We start from the raw sequence: 17,397 nt of genomic DNA, 5'->3' as shown, positions 1-17,397 counted from the left end.
CCCCGGAACAACCTCACACAACCTAAGAATGGCACCTGGCCCTACAGCCTCATGGCCAGAGGGAATCACTTTCGTCTCAGTGACAACCACCCTCCCCACAAACGGCTCACCAGAACTAGTAGTGCACTGAATTTGCTCACCATTCAACCTAAGTTGCAGAGTCTGTAGATCCAAACTTGCACCCGTAGACAACAGGAAATTCATACCCAAAATTCCTGAATATGACATGTCAGCAAAAATCACTTTCACAGCAGCCACAGATTTTCCAAACTGTATCTCCACCCAGGCAGCACCCACCGCTGCCAACGGGCTGCCTCTCCACCCAGGCAGCACCCACCGCTGCCAACGGGCTGCCGTCTACCCGCTCAATTTTCAAACTCTCGGTTTGCAAAGTTGGCCTCTGTTCCCTCGGAATCCTGTGATACACCGAACTACTCACAACAGTGTCTGACGACCCTGTGTTTATGAGGAACCTACACTCGGTATTCCGTATCACCCCATCGACAAACAAACCATACTTCGCCTTCTCCCCAGTCATGGGGTAGGGAACTGCTACTGGGTCTCCAATTCTACCCTTGGATTCCCTACAGCCTTCACCCTTTGTGGGCCCTGTGAACTTCCCAGCCTGCCCGCGGGCCCGCCGGTCGGCTGGACGGCGTTTCCCTGCTTGCTTGGAACCTTGTTTCCTTCTGGGCTCCTTGCAGGCCCGCCGGAAATGACCCGTTTCACCACAATTGAAACACTTGGGTTCGCCTTTCTCCTTTTTAGAAGCCTTAGGCACTCTTTCCTGAGGAATATCACCCTCAGTGTCTCCACTACGCTTCTGTTTCGCCCACTCCGAAAACAGAGATTCAACCATGGAACAAACCCGTTTTTCAATGGCATGTCCCATTTCTTCCAGTCTTTCCTCTGAACCACGGTCGAGAGCCCTAGCAAACTTTTTAGGTTTGCGATCTTGCCTCCTCTGCTCCTCGACTTTCTCAAAGTTCTCGGTTTCTACCGCTGCCCTTACAGCCTCGTCTAGACTTTTCGGGCGGGAACGGTGAATACCCTCCCGGACTGTCTGACTCTCCACTGTATCCACAAAATGATTCTTGGCAAGCCTACCCCTGGCCTCCTCCTGTATCTCAGGATAGGCCTTCGCCGCCAATTCCCTAATAGCCTGACCTAACTCACGAAGAGTCTCCTTTGGTCCCTGCCTACGGTGACGCAGATCTACCAGAAAGTTCTCTGCCTGACGACAATGACCAAACCTCCGCACAAGTAGCTTCACCAGCTCACGGTACGTGTGCCCTTTCTCTACCGGTGCACTATCGACAATCAACCTCAGTGCACTCCCTTGCAGGCTTGCAGACAAATACTGTGCGGCCTGCTGGTCACTCCAGCCATTCACCACACGACATGATTCAAAATGCCTGAAATACTCATTCCAAACAACCTTCCCATCATACCTGTCTGGTACAATGTTCGGGCGACGGGAATTCCCAATTCCCGTGCCTTGACAGTCAACCTCGCCAATCACTCTCGGTTCCTTCTTAAGTGCCCAAGGAACCTGTCCGGTGTTACTTCAACGCTCTGTGAGGTTGTAAGTACACCTCGCTGGCGGACTTGTCACAAAACTCATCAAATCGGCGTGCAGCTTACGCCTACCGCTGTCAACATCCCCTAGGAATGGGTTTGTGATTGGACTTAGTCCCAAATCACCACTTGTTGACCTGACCCCAGATTTCTCCTGAGGTGTACTGGCACTAGTGCGCGCCTTAACAGGCTTATCTAAACCCTTCCCAGGCGCATCACCAGTTGCCACACCCAGTCTCGAAGACTGACCCACCTCCAATGAGGCATATCCTGAAGTTTCATCGGACAACCTGAACTCTATCTCCGAATCAACCTCACGTCGAGCACGACTCTTTTCAACAGGCGTGCTCGAAACCTTTCCCCTTTGGAAACTCCGCTGAAGTTCAGCTTTCAATTGTTGGACTTCCCACTGCAGCATTTGATTCTCTGACTCAAGGGACCTGACAGCCTTGACGCCCTGTGAGTCAACCTCACCTGCAGCCCCAACACTACCCTTGAAACTGTCACTCATCGTGACGTCTCAAATTGTCACTGGTGATAAACCTCACACCAGTACTGTGCTACACCAATAGCACAACAACAAACCACAACACCTCACTGAAGGCTATTGGTAAACCTCAACAACCAGAACACAAGTTGTTGTTCCCCCCACGTCAAAAGCAGTCCTAAAGGATCCCACTTCTGACACCATTTGTGGCGGCGACACTCGCCGTCGCCCACCGGTCGACGAACACCGAAGTACCCACCAACAGCGGGCGGGGCAATCCCACAAAATTATTTAATAAACCTCACATGCACATGAGCGGCTATGTACACACAAGGGGGGATTATGTCACGAACGGAGGACTCTAGGCCTGTCCGTTTGTTGGAAATATACCAACCCTAAAGGAATGACAATCAACGTGGCTACCAATCTACCAAGTCAGGTAAATCTCAATAAACCTAAGTACACATAGTGTCTTAGAGAGCAACAACAACAACTCTTTTATTGACCCAAGTCAACCTCACAGTGCATGTATAAGCTTCAACTGTGCATCCAGGTCTGTGACTAATAAACCTCAACACAGCAATCAATTTATGCAAGTGATCATGGAACATAAGCATAAAGACTGTGTAATAACCTCGTGTATTACCACAAGTAACCCACAGCGACAATAACCCTCACTGTGGCACCTAGTATGATCAACAGTAACAATGTCATGCAACTGCACACACTAGCCCAATAAACATAGGAGTAACCTCGTAGTAAACCCCAAGACATGCAAGCTTCGGCTTAGGTTACGGAGCTCTGAGTGAACCTCAGTGTGACCACATGCGACCAGGCCGACAGGCTTCCAGCAACCCAATCCCACGTAGTGAGAACACTGTTGCACAAGCCACACAGGCCTAAACGTCTCACACCTCTCTTGCTCAGCCTACAGCCACCAAACTGACACTCAATCCCACTTATTATAAGTGATAGCTTGCTAACAAATATTCTGAGGTCTCACCGTTCGCTGCCCTCGACAGATCGCCGAATACCGCGCTGCACAACCCGCCAGCTGTGTGTGAGGCTGAATTAGCGTTTCGCTCTATCTGCACTGCGATGCTTCTACCACGACGTCTGGAGACGAACTAACTACCAAATTACCGACTACGCGCCAATGGATGCGCCGCGCGTCAGGGAACCAGAAATGCATTACTAAACTTGCGTCAGTCCACAGACTGTTTCGCCACAATATTATCAAACGGGGTTGATACGTTGGCTTAAGGGCATTATCAACCGAGGTCGGTTTTTGGGCAGTTAAGACTCGGGCGGTATTTCGGTATCCTCGGGCACGACCTGAAGTTCCTTTTTGACGAAACTCCTATTTGGCCCGTTTAACAGATAATACAAAGTGGGACCCGATTTTATCCGCTTGCCTTTCACTCGTTTAAATTGACTGGTGCGCTTTTCCACTTGATAGACGTCCACTGACCAGATCGGATCTGTCGCCCTTCTGACGGTGCTGCCCTCTTGCTCACCCGGGTAATATAAATACCGAACGACCACGCTTGGAGGTAATTCACGCGACGCGCTTTTAACAGGTGCACTCGGTGCTTGTTTCACTCGGTCTAATTTGACGGCTTCTGCAGGAACATCATCGATTAAACGCGTTTTTTCCTCGTTTAACGATTTCACGACCTGGGGCAAACGTTACGAACACCTACGTTTAACATTTCTTGAGCGTATTGATGACCAAATAACCTTTCGGCTAACGTGCAGTTAAACCTTTCCACGATCCCCTGCGACCTATGAACACCCGGCTCGCCCACTTGAATTTCTACCCCGTGTTTTGCCATTAACTTTTTAAACTCACCTTTAAATTTAGATCCGGAGTCTACCATTATGAATTTGGGCCAGGCCAGAGGTGATCACTCGTAAATTTTCTTCACTGCTTCAGACGTTTGCTCGGCGGTTTTACTGGTCAACGGTTCTGCTTCTTTATACCGCGAACCTAAGGGGTCAAAGCGTTTTTAAACGTTTTTCTTTTAACGCGGTCCCAGGGTGAATACAAGATATCCATTTGATGCGCTATTACGTTTGACCGATTCGGATTGCAACATTGTAGGTCTCGGTACGTAATTTGGTGCGGGTAAATATGTTTACCAAACGGCCTGTTTTTTAGCTAGTTTCTAATAACTGATTTGTCCACGCCGGTCTTTTCGTGTAGATGATCGACCGCGTTTTCTCCTCGCCAGTAGCCCTGTGGACTATAAAACAACTTTGAAAATTTTGGTTCCATTTTAAAATAAAGTTACGCAAATCGATAAGCTAAGAAACGGACTAAGGCCGTCCCACTTAAAATCCAAACAAACTCACGAATTTTTGATCTTCAGAAGGCGCGTAAAAATCGGACAATTTGGGTTCTGCCGGTAACGGCATGATATTTTTCACCGGTCAATTCTGAATAAGCACGTAATGCTTCGTCCACGTTTACAAATGTTTGCTGACTCGCGCGTTCTTGTCGCATTCGTTCGTTTCAAAAGTCTAGCATGTGTACGCGGTTTTGCTCCCAGGATTCCTTCGCTTGCGCCAATTGCTCTAACGCAAGGTCGTGTCGCTTTCGTTCTTCGTCGACTTTACTTTTTAATAAACTGCTAAATAAAAAAAATTGAACCCATCATCCTACCATCATTAAAGCGCTAGCCATTTTTAAAATAAGTAAATTAAATGAATAGCAAAATTAAAGATCAACTGTCGGAAATTCAAGCTGACCTCAACAACATCGAGCAGATGCTGGGTGACATGCGCGCCGATATAGATCACATCGGTGATATCCAATCCGAAACGTTTAGAAAGGAATACGAAGACCTATTTTGTTGTAGCGGGTTTAACGTTAATCGCGCTTTTTCCTCTTTAAAATATTTCCGTAAAATAAAAATCGTATAATATAAAAGTAATATGTCGCATCAATACACCAAAAAACTGAACCCGAGTCGGCGTCTAAAAAAATCTCCTCGCGCGATCAAAGGCGAAAGACGGGAAGTAACCATTACTCATAAGCCGAGTACCATAGCCGCGGGTCACACGTTAAACGTAAAATTCCCGGCTTTAGGCACGGGCGACGTAATTGTACCCGACACCGCCAAACTCGCTTTTAAACTCGATTTTGACGGAGCCTCACACGATAACCAGACCGTGTATAACAACGTGACGAGAAACCTGGTTTCTGAAATCAACGAGATACAGACGTGCTTCACAATTTTAAGGACAACTGGATGCCTCTGTCGCAGACGAAAAATATGGCGTACTTTGGTTTGGAAAAGGAAAATGTCGCAAAACTACGACTCGGTGCTGGCGATAAAAACGAAGCCGCAAATAACGGTAAGGATAAAGCAATTGCCGACGCTTACGCGATTCCTTTAGACACGCCGATGTTGACAGATCATTCCCCCTTTTACCCATCGGGGTTTAAAGAGCCTCTGACGTATCAATTGACTTATAACGGGCACGATAAAGTGCTCAACTCGTCAGACACAGCCGCAGAAGATGCAATTTCGGACCTTACCCCAGAATACGAAGTCGACACCAATCGAGATCTGGCCCAAGCTTTGAGGAACAAAAACCTGTTCGACCGGATTCACTCGTGGAAAAAACAGGCGGTAAACAAGTTTGACACGTTATGGAACATTAGCATCGATCAAACGATCAAGAGCTTAAAAGGTGTTTTGATTTTCTTTAGGGACCAGGCTATTGAAAACCCGCAAAGATACTACGTTACTAAGACAGTTGTCACGGTAGAAGGCAAACCAAATCAATTGTACTCGCAGGGTTTGTTTGAATACCAACATTGGATCGAGGTGACAAAGTACTTTGGAGATTCGGATACCGAGTCGGCGCGAGCGGTGGTGAGAGATTCAAACTAACCGTAGTAGATATGGCTGAATATTTAAAAGATAAGTACGGGCTTTGGCTAGATTTCAGAAGTTCTGACAATAATAGTGCTCACGGGTCGGGTAGGCCTCTAGGCGGCGGAGGGGATATATCGATTCAAATGGAACGACAGGCCGAAACCGCAGGACCTTTACGATGTACGTGTTCTTGGTGATGGACGCTCAGTTAACGGTCGAAGATTGGAATTTCAAGAGTTTAGTTTATTAAACTAGGCATAAATTAAATGAGTCAGATGTTTAACAATCGGCACTGCGCTTTAATCGTGGGTAAAACTGGGTCGGGTAAAACTCAGTGGATATTAAATTTATTGGAAACTGAATACCGATTCATGTTTGAAGCTATCGTGGTCATCTGTCCAACGCTTTTTAAGAATAAAACGTATTTAGAACGTTTATGGATATAGACGGACGACAGTGTTTATCTTCGTGACTTAGATCGAGAGAATTTAGAACTTAACGAAGCGATTGAAATAAATCAACGGTTATTCGCCGGGATAAATACGTTGTTTATCGTCGACGACTGTGCAGCCGATTAATTCATCAAATATTGAAAGAGGTCTAAGGCGAGTAACACGTGTGCTTTTAACCCAAAAATATTTAGAACTTGTCGCTTTAGATAAATCGTTACAAACGATAAAAGGAGAATTAATTTTAAATCAAGGTAAATTAGATCAGGTAGACGCAAAAATTCTACAGGTCGAAGCCGAGTTCGAAGAAGCGACATCGGAAGGAGAGCGTACAGAACTTCAACGGCAATTAGACGACTTACGAAGCGAGAAGATTTGAACAATATTTAGAGAGCAAGGCGTCATAGTTTTTACCTGGGACAGGTACGTAACCGTTGTCGTAATAATAAGCGGTACCTAATCCGTTCGACAATGTGTCGTGAGTTTGTTTAAATGATTTATTCGGATCGACTATTAAAGACACGTGGATAAAAGACACGTGTCCGTAAACTTCCGATGATTGGTCACCCAGCGATTGACGGCTTCGTCCGTGGTTACTTTCGGTAATTTATACGCGTGCTTTAAATTTGGAAAATCGGCTGAAAACCAGTTTTCTTCGTTGACTAAAATTGGTAGGCTACTAAAGTTGGCTCCCATTTATTTTATAAGTCTTTATTTTAAAGGAGGTGCCGTCGGTTGAACTGTCTGATAAGCGGGTAGTAGGTCTTCAAACTTAACCGACTTTGCTAAAGTTACTTGCCAAGTTTATTTATAAGATCTTTTTTTTTAAACCGCCGCCCGTTCGTTGGCTAGCGCTTCTGCTCTTTCATTGACTTGACGTTCGAATTCTTCTTTAGAAGTTTCTTTAGTTTCTTGCAATTTGGTGCTCGTGTTGGACCTAATTTTTTCTTTCATTTCGTTAAACCTTTTCAGCTCGGATAAAAATAAGTACGAATTCCTCCTGCGATATATCATCGTCTTCAATCGCGTGAGATACGTATTCTTCGATGATGTTTAATTTAGCGTCTGCCAACATTCGGATTTGGTCGTGTTTTTTGGTTTTGTGGTTGATTCTACGGGAGGGGTACTTTAGAACCGCGTAAGCACCGACCGCACCGATAGCGATGCCTTCCATCACAAGACCGACGGGCCTGGTAACGACGCCCAAAATTTTGGGAATGCCGAGAGCTGCCGAGGTCGCGCCCAATGCTTCCACGCTGTACTCCACGTAACCGAGTGCGGTTAAAAGTCGTTTGATCTTTTTATAGCTAGCTTCGCGCGCGTCGCGTTCTCTTTGAATTTGGGATTCAATTTCTTCGATCTTTCTGAGTCTGTAAATTTTGGTTTCTGCTTGTTCGGGTAAATCCAGATGTTTACTTAAATCCGGGTATACGTTAGTCGTCATCTTTTATTATATACGCGTTTTAAAAAATGTCTAACTCGATTAAAATTTTGCCAATATTATTCAAGAGCTCACCTCGATCGTTTTTAACAGAAAAAGTCAATTCACTGATGTTTCTGCGTTCTAACTTTTAGGCGTTTTACACGTCACGGGTGTTGAGGTGCGAGGCTCGGTAGCTATCACGCATAACAAGTCTAAAGACTGCCCGTTATAAAAATTTTCAAATGTATTTAATTGTTTGCAATGAATAAACGCGAGTTTCAATGAGTTTAAATCGTCTTGCCTTGAGATAGGGGTCCGTAATGGCCAAAGTCACCCTTTTAGATTCTGAGTGAACCTTAAAAGAAACGCATGGAATTGAGTTTAACAAAAAGTGAAACCAGTCCATGTTATAATAACAGGGAGATACCACGATGCTTCCTCTTTGACCCTCGGGTTATGGTTGAGTTGAGCTTCGCGAATGAAGTCTGTCGTATATAGGTTCAGTTAGTCCCGTCAAAAACAGCCTTTTAGTTAATTCTCTTCTGGGTCTCGTGGGTTGCACGGGGGCGTTGGTGGTAGGTCGAGTTGGGGGATTACCTTCGTAAATTTCATCCAAGGCCTGTCTTTGCCCCTCGAGCAGTGAAGCTGATTTGACTTTTTTATCGTTGACATCATAAGCTAAACGAGCTCGCGTTTCTAATGGTTGTCTTTGGTTTAACTGATCTTCTAAAGTTGCGATTTCTTGGTTTAGCTGCTCAATTTCATCAGCGATGATTCTAATGTCTGCCAATAAAGTGCCTTTTTTATTTGCTTGGATCAATCTGGTTTTAGCTGTTTGTAGTAATTCTGAATTGGGAGATTCCGTCCGTTCTTTCTTCTGAAGGTATTCGGGCGATCGTTCACCAAGCATCCCCGCGGGCCTACCGTCCAAGTTTGTATCCCACTCAATTTCAGTCGCGGTGGTTACGTTAAAATATCCAGCTTGAAACTGAATATTCTTTACTCGGCCGACTTTGTCGCGTTTGGTGTTGTTGATCTCGTCTTTAAATTAAAACGTCTGCTCGCTGTCGGTTAAGTAAGACGTGTGAGTCTCCATATTATTATTTACGTTTTGAAAAATCTTGTTTGGTCAATCTATATCTTGTTTGGCGAGGTTTAATTTATCAAGGGCGTTTTCCCAGTGCTTATCCTAAACTTTAAATAGATCTTTTACTTTAGATTTCGTTTCGCCGGTTGTCTCTTGATAACACACCGCAATTAAAGCCTTCAACGGTTTACTTCTAGAAATCTTGCCGTTTAAAACTCGGTTTAACTTATATTCTATTTCACCCACTTCACCGTTCTCCAATTGAACGTTAAACTCTTTTAAAGTTTTCTCGATTTTGGTAGTGGCAGTTTTCTCCAAACGTGATGCTTGTAATATCTATCTCCCATGTCACAGGTGTGTATGAGGAAAACCACCCAAAAATTAAACCGCAATGTTTACACGTGTATGTTTCGTCCATTTCAAGTATTTGGTGCTCACAAGTGTTTTCGGGTCTTGGAGGGGGAGTTGGCCATTTAGGTAATGAGCCGGTTAAATGATAATTCTCTGCGTCTGTCATTTTATTAATATTTCATTTATTTAAGGAACGAGTGACGTAAAAACAACCTCAGTTAATCCGAGGAATAACCGAGGTACCGAGGTTTAAGTTAATCATTCAAATTTAATCGACTTCTAATTCCACGGGAGATTCAGGTCCAGATTCAGATCTAGATATGTTAAACGCTTGCAACATCGACTTACTCGAAATTAGTCCGTTGTTTCTAATTTTCAACATTGCCGCTGTCACTCTATACCAAACGCTGGCGCTGCACGACAGTGAACCATGGGTACCGTAGTATACTTCTTTTGCACAACTAAATGATTGCGCGTCACATCTCTTATTGATAAATTTATCGATATTTGACGAGTCGATGGATCTGTTTTGGTGATCAAAGAGAGAGGCATAGGGGTCTATTTTAACGTACATTTGGTTTTTAGCCGTACAAGGTTGTTAAACTACGTACTCTATTTTATTAAGGTCATCGATATCACGACTGGCTTTGTAGGCGTTTACGGTGTTGGACGGGAGACTGGACCCTTGAGATTCGATAAATTTATAAACGGCCAAATTTATGTGATCGAGTACGTTTGTCGTAAGTTGTTGTATTTGATAGCAAATTTGACGACCTTTGACGTTTTCGGGGGTTTTATCTCGAGTGCTATATTTGTAAAGTGGGTTTATACCGTAACATGGTTCCATCGTCATAATCAACAGGCGTTTGTTTTGGCCGTTGTGATGGTAAAAAATGGGCGAAGTGCATTGGCTCTCTTGAACCCCTTCTTTAATCACGGGTTTTGAAATGATTAATTTACTCGGGTCAAAGGGACTAAAGGTGACATTGGGGTCGCAGTTGTCGGCATTGAGACGCTCGTGGTCATCTGAAACGATATATACTTGGGTTGACATGGTTCTGACCTTTCCGGCTTTGGCGTAATTTTTTTCATTTTTATTCGGGTGGGATTTCTACTTTAATTAAATGTTCGACATCAACGTCGTATTAAATAATTAGTCCAATTTTGTATAAATCCGCGTCGAGTTTAGTCGCTAAATCGGACAGTGGCTCGTTCTCTCGCGCGTGCCTCAGCTTTTTATGCTTACCGTCAACGAGCACCATGTGATCCATTCCTTCCAACTCGACACAATTTACGCAGCAGGCGCAATATATACAACCAAAACACTCGATACAATTGCCGCACTCGTAACAGTCCTCGCAACTGTCCAAGGCATTTGAATTTTCCCAGTCGTATGAATTAAAACAAGCCACGCAATTTATACATCTACCACAAAAGTGGCAGTGGTAGTTGGAGCAGTCATTACATCTGGCGCAGTCGTTGCATTGGTGACAATCGTGGCATTCTTTACAATCGGTGCATTTGCATAAACGGTTGGAATTTAAACAACGAAAGTAATTGCGTACGAATCAATCAAGTCAATCGAATTTCTCGTGTCTTTGCAAAAATAACAATTCACGTTTGTAGTGTGATCTACCATTTATTTTTATTTAGTGTTAATTTTTTTTCGTTTTTTTTTATAACGGGCAAGCCTGGACTTGTAGCGACGGGAAGTCCCTTTTTTGTCTGAGAGTGATTGTTTGTGTGAGCTGTGCACGTCACGAGTTGTTTACAGGAAAAAGTGCACTTGGGTCTAAAGGTCAAGGTGAGTGAAGTGGGAAACCCCGGCGCGAGTGGGTGAAAGAGGGTGAAAGGGGGTGAAAGGGGATGAAAGGGGAGGTGGTCTTGAACTGTCCTATCTCTACTACTAGAACATTGACCCTACCTTCGGTTTTTTCGTGTCAGTTTTGACGTAATTCTGCTGAGGTTAAATTGCAACATTTATGTCGGTACAAATATTTTAATATTTTATAGATTTGTTTATGTTTGCGGTTGGAGGAAGGAATGTTGACGCGATTTAGAGATGTCATTTTGAAACTGTGTAAATGTAAAATGCTTGCTAATAATTATATCAGAATTTCGAGATTTTTGTGCGCTTTAAAAAATGTCAATGCTGGATTATTCGTGAGGTTGGCGTGGGGCTTAAGACGCTCTGACTCTTGGCGGGGTGGGCGTCTCAGTGTGGGAAGGCAAGTACCTTCTCTTGCAGCCTAAGAGCGGAGTGGAACTGGTCGTGATGAGGCACAACGTAGCCCGTCACCACGTGGGCAAGGTGGACTTCTTTGGCCTGTACGTCGTTGAGGGTGAAGGCGTTTCTCACCAAGTGCATGGTATCATCGGTAAGTCGATAACAAAACAGTGCGACTCGTGTTGATGTTTGAAGTACCATGCGATGAAAGGTTAAGGAAGAAAATAATTCACATTTTGCTCAAAAATGTTTGTCTTCTTTTCAGGTCAGTTCCAACGAAGGAAGATACACCTGGAGCGGAAATCGGCAAGAGTTGACGGCGACGAGGTCAAAAGTTACACCCGAATTCGCAGTAGACGCGTCGAGGTCATCCGATCGGAGAAGCTTGACCGGCTGACAGGTAAGATGGAGCAGTGCTGGTATGCCGGGAACAACGCCGAAGGGGTCATCGATGGTACCTACACGGACTACTTAGTTGAGGCTTAATAGACAAAGTGTGAGGTCATCGTTACGTGCCAATATGACTGAAATCGAATGTTCAATCAAGTCATTTACTGGTGCGAAATTTTTTTGGGCGCATAATCCAATCGTTGAGAGTTCGTTTCTTGATGAACGACTTTCTTTGTTTAAGGGCTGGTCCTGAGGTAAGGGTCGAGAATCCTGTGCAAGGGTTACAGTCACCTAGCCTAGTGTGACTGTGCCTTAGTCCGAGTGGCGCGTGTGTTGTTGAGGGCTCGGTAGGTTGAGGGGCTAATTGGTGGCGCGGTATAGTTCCTGATAGGAGCTTGTGGTCGATGCAAGGGCGGATTGCTATCTCGTGACGTGAGTTGCGTGTAGCGCATCCCTGAGAATAAGCCCCGTACACTTGCTAAAGTCCCTGATTGGGCACTGGATGCCCAACAATTAATTGTGTTGTTCGCTGCTCTGTGCGAAGTCCGGTCACGTATAATCACACAGTCTCCCCGTCAATAGTGCCCTCTACTGGTGTATTTGTTGAGTGTGTTGATGAATAAACCAGCCGCTTATTAATTGTTGTTTATAAGTCAGGTGTCCAGGCGAAGTTTATTTCAAGTCAGGTCTGTCTGGGTTACGTCATTAAATTTCGACCAATCAGATTAGCCATCATCTCGACGAAGAGTGACTTTCTTGAGGGATGGTAAACTTCGGTCCCCACGGACTCGTCCCTTGCCGCTCAGGGACTCTCCGGCGTGCCGTCCGACGCGCAGCGCCTCGAGGAGGAGGGCGCCCTCGCCTTCGTCGGAGGGGCCCGGCGTCACAATACAGAGCCGATCGCTTCCGCAAATTGAGTTCAAATGTCACAGCAAGAACAACATGGAACTCAAGACGGGTTAAGTTCAAGTTTGTGAACTTGAAGGCATGCTTTATGTAAGCCATTGGAGAATAAGGTGCATTAATGTAGTCATAATTTTTACGATCAGGACATTATACATTATCTATAAAAATGTATTAGGCCTAAAGAAGGTGAAGCTTCTCAAACACTTCTTGGGTAAAAAAAAATCAATCATAAATAAGATGCGTCTCGATCTAGCATCGATTCATACAGCAAAAATTTAATTATTTATATGCTGAGCAACAGTCACTTGATTTTGTAAGCGCATTGTCTACAGTGTCTATACATTTATCAGGGATAGGTGGGTCGCGCTTTCTATCTTGTTCATCAGAAGAAGAGTTCTAAATCGACCAATCACGAGAAACAACCGTCTTCACGTATGTTTTAGAGGGAAATTATTAACTGTGCATGTCCCATTTTTAGGGTCATTCGCATGCGTAATAAAAGCCATGAGAATAGAGCCTGAAAGTTGACCCCTGATGGCGCGCTTCCGGAACCCTTGGATAGGAAAAATAACGTGCAAAGATTTTAGAATTTGTGACTTTTTTTCGTTCAGTTTCTTCTTAAAAAATCCAACTTAGAAAAAGGGCTTTGAAAAATATTTTATATTTCTACATATCAATTTGTAAAAACTGCAAAAAACTGATCTAAAAGAGATATTATCGTGCCAAAAAAATTGACCCTAATCTTTGCTGACAACGAATGCGTGATGTCAACTTCAAGGAATCTGGAACCAATCGACTGCAGGTAGATAAATCTTTGTAACGTTGTACAATCTCGTTTTCAAGAAAGCACGTCGAGTGAAAACAAAGGTAAATGAACAAGGAGACCTAGGTACGATATCGCCGGACGTGAAAGAGCGTTAATGAAATTCGTTTTTTTATCCATCTCCAGGTGACTTTTCCAAAATATTACTTGAGGAAGATAAAGGTAAAATTCCAACATGAGTGTTTCATGGGATATTGGTTTCAGTAAGGAATTATTTTTCCAAAATTTATCGAACGTGATAGGACGGCCCCACAATGTCAAATCCCCATATAGGCAGACCACGCAAGGGTTCTGGAAGCTCGCTGCGTGACCGTTTACTTTCAGACTCTATTCGTGCGAGGAAAGCAGCTACTTCATTTCATGAAATTTACGTCTTCTTTTCACTTTTTGGAAATAAAATACCTGCCAAAAATATTTAAATGGTAAGATAAGGCCTTTTCCTAACGTACCTGTTTTGTGAAAATAAAATTGAGAAAAGTTACTGTACCGGAATGGTCAAAACTAGTGATTTTTGTGGAAAGCTCTTTACGTTTAAACGGTACTTTGCTTACGTGTTGATGAGATTTTTGAAGTCTTAAAACAAAGAATTTAAAGTTTTCCTGAAGTTTTCAAATGTGGGCTAACTTGTGGAGAAAGTAGTGGTTTTAGATTTACTGACAGTTTCGAGTTTGATTTTTTCCCCTTAATTCCTGACCGGACGCGTTTGCATATCGCCAACTCGGCACCGATTCCGTGAGTTCACAAAATCTTATGGCCTTGACTCGGGAACGAAAGACGAACAAAAAACTACAGTCAGTTAACATAAAGTTTATTTATCACCGAAACCGAGGTTATCTGTAATTTGCCAGGAAATCTATAAATTCACGTATGTGACATGCATGAACCACATGAACATGCAGATACACCGGCTCCAACACATTATTTCCATGTAGGCCTACATGTACATATACACCCACATATACATGTACATGTATGTATACACACATGTACATGTACATACAGCACGTGTACACGTGCACCTGTACACATGTACATGTACATGTATACGTACATGTGTAAACGTGCACGGTACGTGGCTGGATTGGTTTTATGCAAGTAAAACATGTAGATCGCGCTGATTGTATTGTGTAGTTGAGCATCTGGCTTGTCGTATACAGTGTCTCATTGTTCTGGGATAACTTCTAAAACGGAGAAATTTCGTGGGAAAAAGACCAAGAGATCGATTGAAAAGGGAAATAGTTTAATATCATCTTAGCAACCACTTTGAGGCTAAATTTTATATTGATGTAGCATTTCCTTTCACGATTCTTTGATGTTTTATTCGGTTCAAGCCTTTTAGAACACATACAAAGAGTTTCAGTGTGATTTTTTGTTAATTTTGTGCAAACGAAATTTTCAAAAAGAGAAGGCAAAAACAGAGAATTGGCAAGCTGCAAAGGACAATTTCGTATGGTTCATGAGGGTCTGGTATGGTCAAGTAACCGCCACGCACGGTCGAAGTCACTTGGGAGTTAAAGTTTGAATAAAATCTGGTATACTGTGTTATCTGATTGCATAGAAACGTAACAATTTGAATTCCCCAGACTAAAGACACTGTTGCTATATACCTTATACCCAGCAAGAAATGAGACCGAGGGGTATCCCCCCCAACATGTCCAATCCCCATACACATTCCAGACTACTGTTACTTAACACATCCCCCCAAGATGTCTGAAAGGAATTCCTCAGATTCCTGCGAGACAATGACCAACACAAAGCAGGGGGGGGTTCTCTTCGTCTCATACCTTGCTGCATATGATACACCTCCTGATTCGGGGCAAGCTTTTGCATAGCGACCACTATCTCCGGAATGGCTGGTTCCTTTGTGCCGTTCTTATCCATTGAGAACAGTGTATTGTTGCAAGGCGTCTCTTATGTAACTAAGCAAAAGCTTGCCCCGAATCAGAGGTATAGCAACACTGGTTTTAGTTTGGAGAATTCAAGTTGTTATGTTCACGTTAATTTGAAGAACTGGGTGTACCAGATTTTATTCAAATTTAACTCGCACACGTCGAGTGGGTGAAACATACACTATGGGGGATTTTTTTTTCGATTTTGAAGATTGAATCGTCAACATTTTGAGCTGGGGCAATGAATAATGATAGTGTTTTGGTTCAGTGCTTAAGGCTATGCACAAGAAAAACTGAGCTCCAAATTCCCTCAATGTATAAATTGAATCCTCGAAATACATAAGCACGATTATACCCAGCAAGAAGTGAGACCGAGGGGTACCCCCCCAACACGTCCAATCCCTATACACATTCCAGACTATTGTTACTTAACACATCCCCCAAGATGTCTGAAAGGAATTCCCCAGATTCTTGCGAGACAATGACCAACACAATTGCGGCGGGGGGGGTTCTCTCCGTCTCATACCTTGCTGCATATGAGCACGATTCCTTAAATGTGTACCTCCGATCAGCAACCCTTCGAAAAAAGTGTGATTCTGGTGTCCCACTCCTAATTCACGACAGATCTGCTCTCACAGGAAAACTGGTCGTTCAGTTTAAACACTAAGGGAGCGTTTTGCTTTTTTTTAAGCCAGAATGACGTCATTCTAAGTACGATCCGTTTTCCATGTGACACCGTGAGACACGCTAAAGGACCGTGATCAAAAGAGTCGTTTGTTTGTGTTCTTGGAATGCAGCTTATCCGGTCTTATCGTCTCCACTTTTCGTATTCTAGGTAGTGTTAGTTCAATAAAGTCAACATTCTAACAGCCACAGGTGGAAGGTTTCAAAAAGGTGGAAGACTGAATTGTATAATAAATAGGTGCTGCAGCCGGGGAGTCGGCAGTTTCCAAGCTTCAGTATCCAAGCACATTGATAAACCTTTTGGACATTATTTTGCATAGCATCATGTCGGGAGTGTATATATAGGACATGACTGAAAAAAAATCGGTCCTGCTACATCGCTCGGGCGGATTAGTATTTCGGATTACTGTTTCGCAGTCATGTTCTAAACACGCTTCCGTGGAAAACAGAAAGCTGGTTATGGAAAGTCAAAGAGGCAAAAACTTGGAGGCAACACATCGATCGTTCTTCAACATCGATCGATCGTTTCCCTACATCGATCGATCGTATGGAACGCCAAAGAGGCAAAAACTTGGAGGCAACACATCGATCGTTCTTCAACATCGACGGATCGATCAATCCCCTACTCGATCAATCGTTCCCCTACATCGATCGATCGTTCTTCTGCATCGATCAATCGTTCTTCTACATCGATGGATCGTTCCCTACATCGATCGATCGATCTCTTTTGATCGATGAAGAAAGAGCGATGAAAAAAGATCGGTGGAGAAAGAGCGATGAAAAAAGATCGATGAAAAAAGACCGATGACGAAAGACCGATGAAGAAAGACCGATGAAGCTACATCGATACCAACGTTACGTAGCCTCTTCCAGCACCAAATAACACGTGTTCCCTGTAACCATAGCCCACCAGCACACAAAGGCCACCCGTGTTCAGTACCCCGGCGTAAGTCTGGTCCCAAGCCAATTGAGTTGCCAGATGGGTGTTTATATCTAGTTTCCTTGTCATGAAACCACTAAAAATATTTTCTATTTTCCCTTGGATGGGATGCCAGTTCATTATGGGTCACTCCCTAGTCACTGTGGGCACCTATTCTTACTCCTAATGACTCAAGTTTTATTTCCACACTAATAGCATTTCGGCGGAACCATTCTGTCAGAATGCTACTCAAAAGTCAACCCTCATGAAGCTCAGTGCCAAAGGAAATGTAGAGCT

The 17,397-nt window shown here is 43.8% G+C and overlaps 2 protein-coding genes across 19 annotated transcripts in view; both read left to right on the top strand.

Annotated features, from left to right (window-relative positions):
- LOC110990757 (uncharacterized) overlaps positions 1 to 17,397 on the top strand; it is a 111,066-nt gene that overhangs the window by 42,332 nt on the left and 51,337 nt on the right. The window lies entirely within an intron of this gene.
- On the top strand, positions 6,899 to 12,539 carry LOC110990768 (inter-alpha-trypsin inhibitor heavy chain H3-like). The gene is made up of 2 exons (XM_022255871.2): positions 6,899 to 11,640; positions 11,755 to 12,539. Exons 1-2 carry the CDS (start codon positions 11,538 to 11,540, stop codon positions 11,973 to 11,975), a joined length of 324 nt encoding a protein of 107 aa, XP_022111563.2. The 5' UTR covers positions 6,899 to 11,537; the 3' UTR covers positions 11,976 to 12,539.

This window comes from Acanthaster planci, linkage group LG04 (genome assembly GCF_054643075.1).
Source record: "Acanthaster planci isolate LZ-2023a linkage group LG04, COTS_SCS, whole genome shotgun sequence".
Classification (NCBI taxonomy): domain Eukaryota; kingdom Metazoa; phylum Echinodermata; class Asteroidea; order Valvatida; family Acanthasteridae; genus Acanthaster; species Acanthaster planci.
The sequence above is the reverse complement of the archived record's forward strand: the minus strand, read 5'-3'. Positions and strand labels throughout refer to the sequence as shown.

Coding starts and splice junctions, on each gene's coding strand:
- LOC110990768 (XM_022255871.2), top strand. CDS start 11,538: ATGAGGCACAACGTAGCCCGTCACCACGTGGGCAAGGTGGACTTCTTT. Junction 11,641..11,754: donor CCAAGTGCATGGTATCATCG/GTAAGTCGATAA, acceptor TCTTCTTTTCAG/GTCAGTTCCAACGAAGGAAG.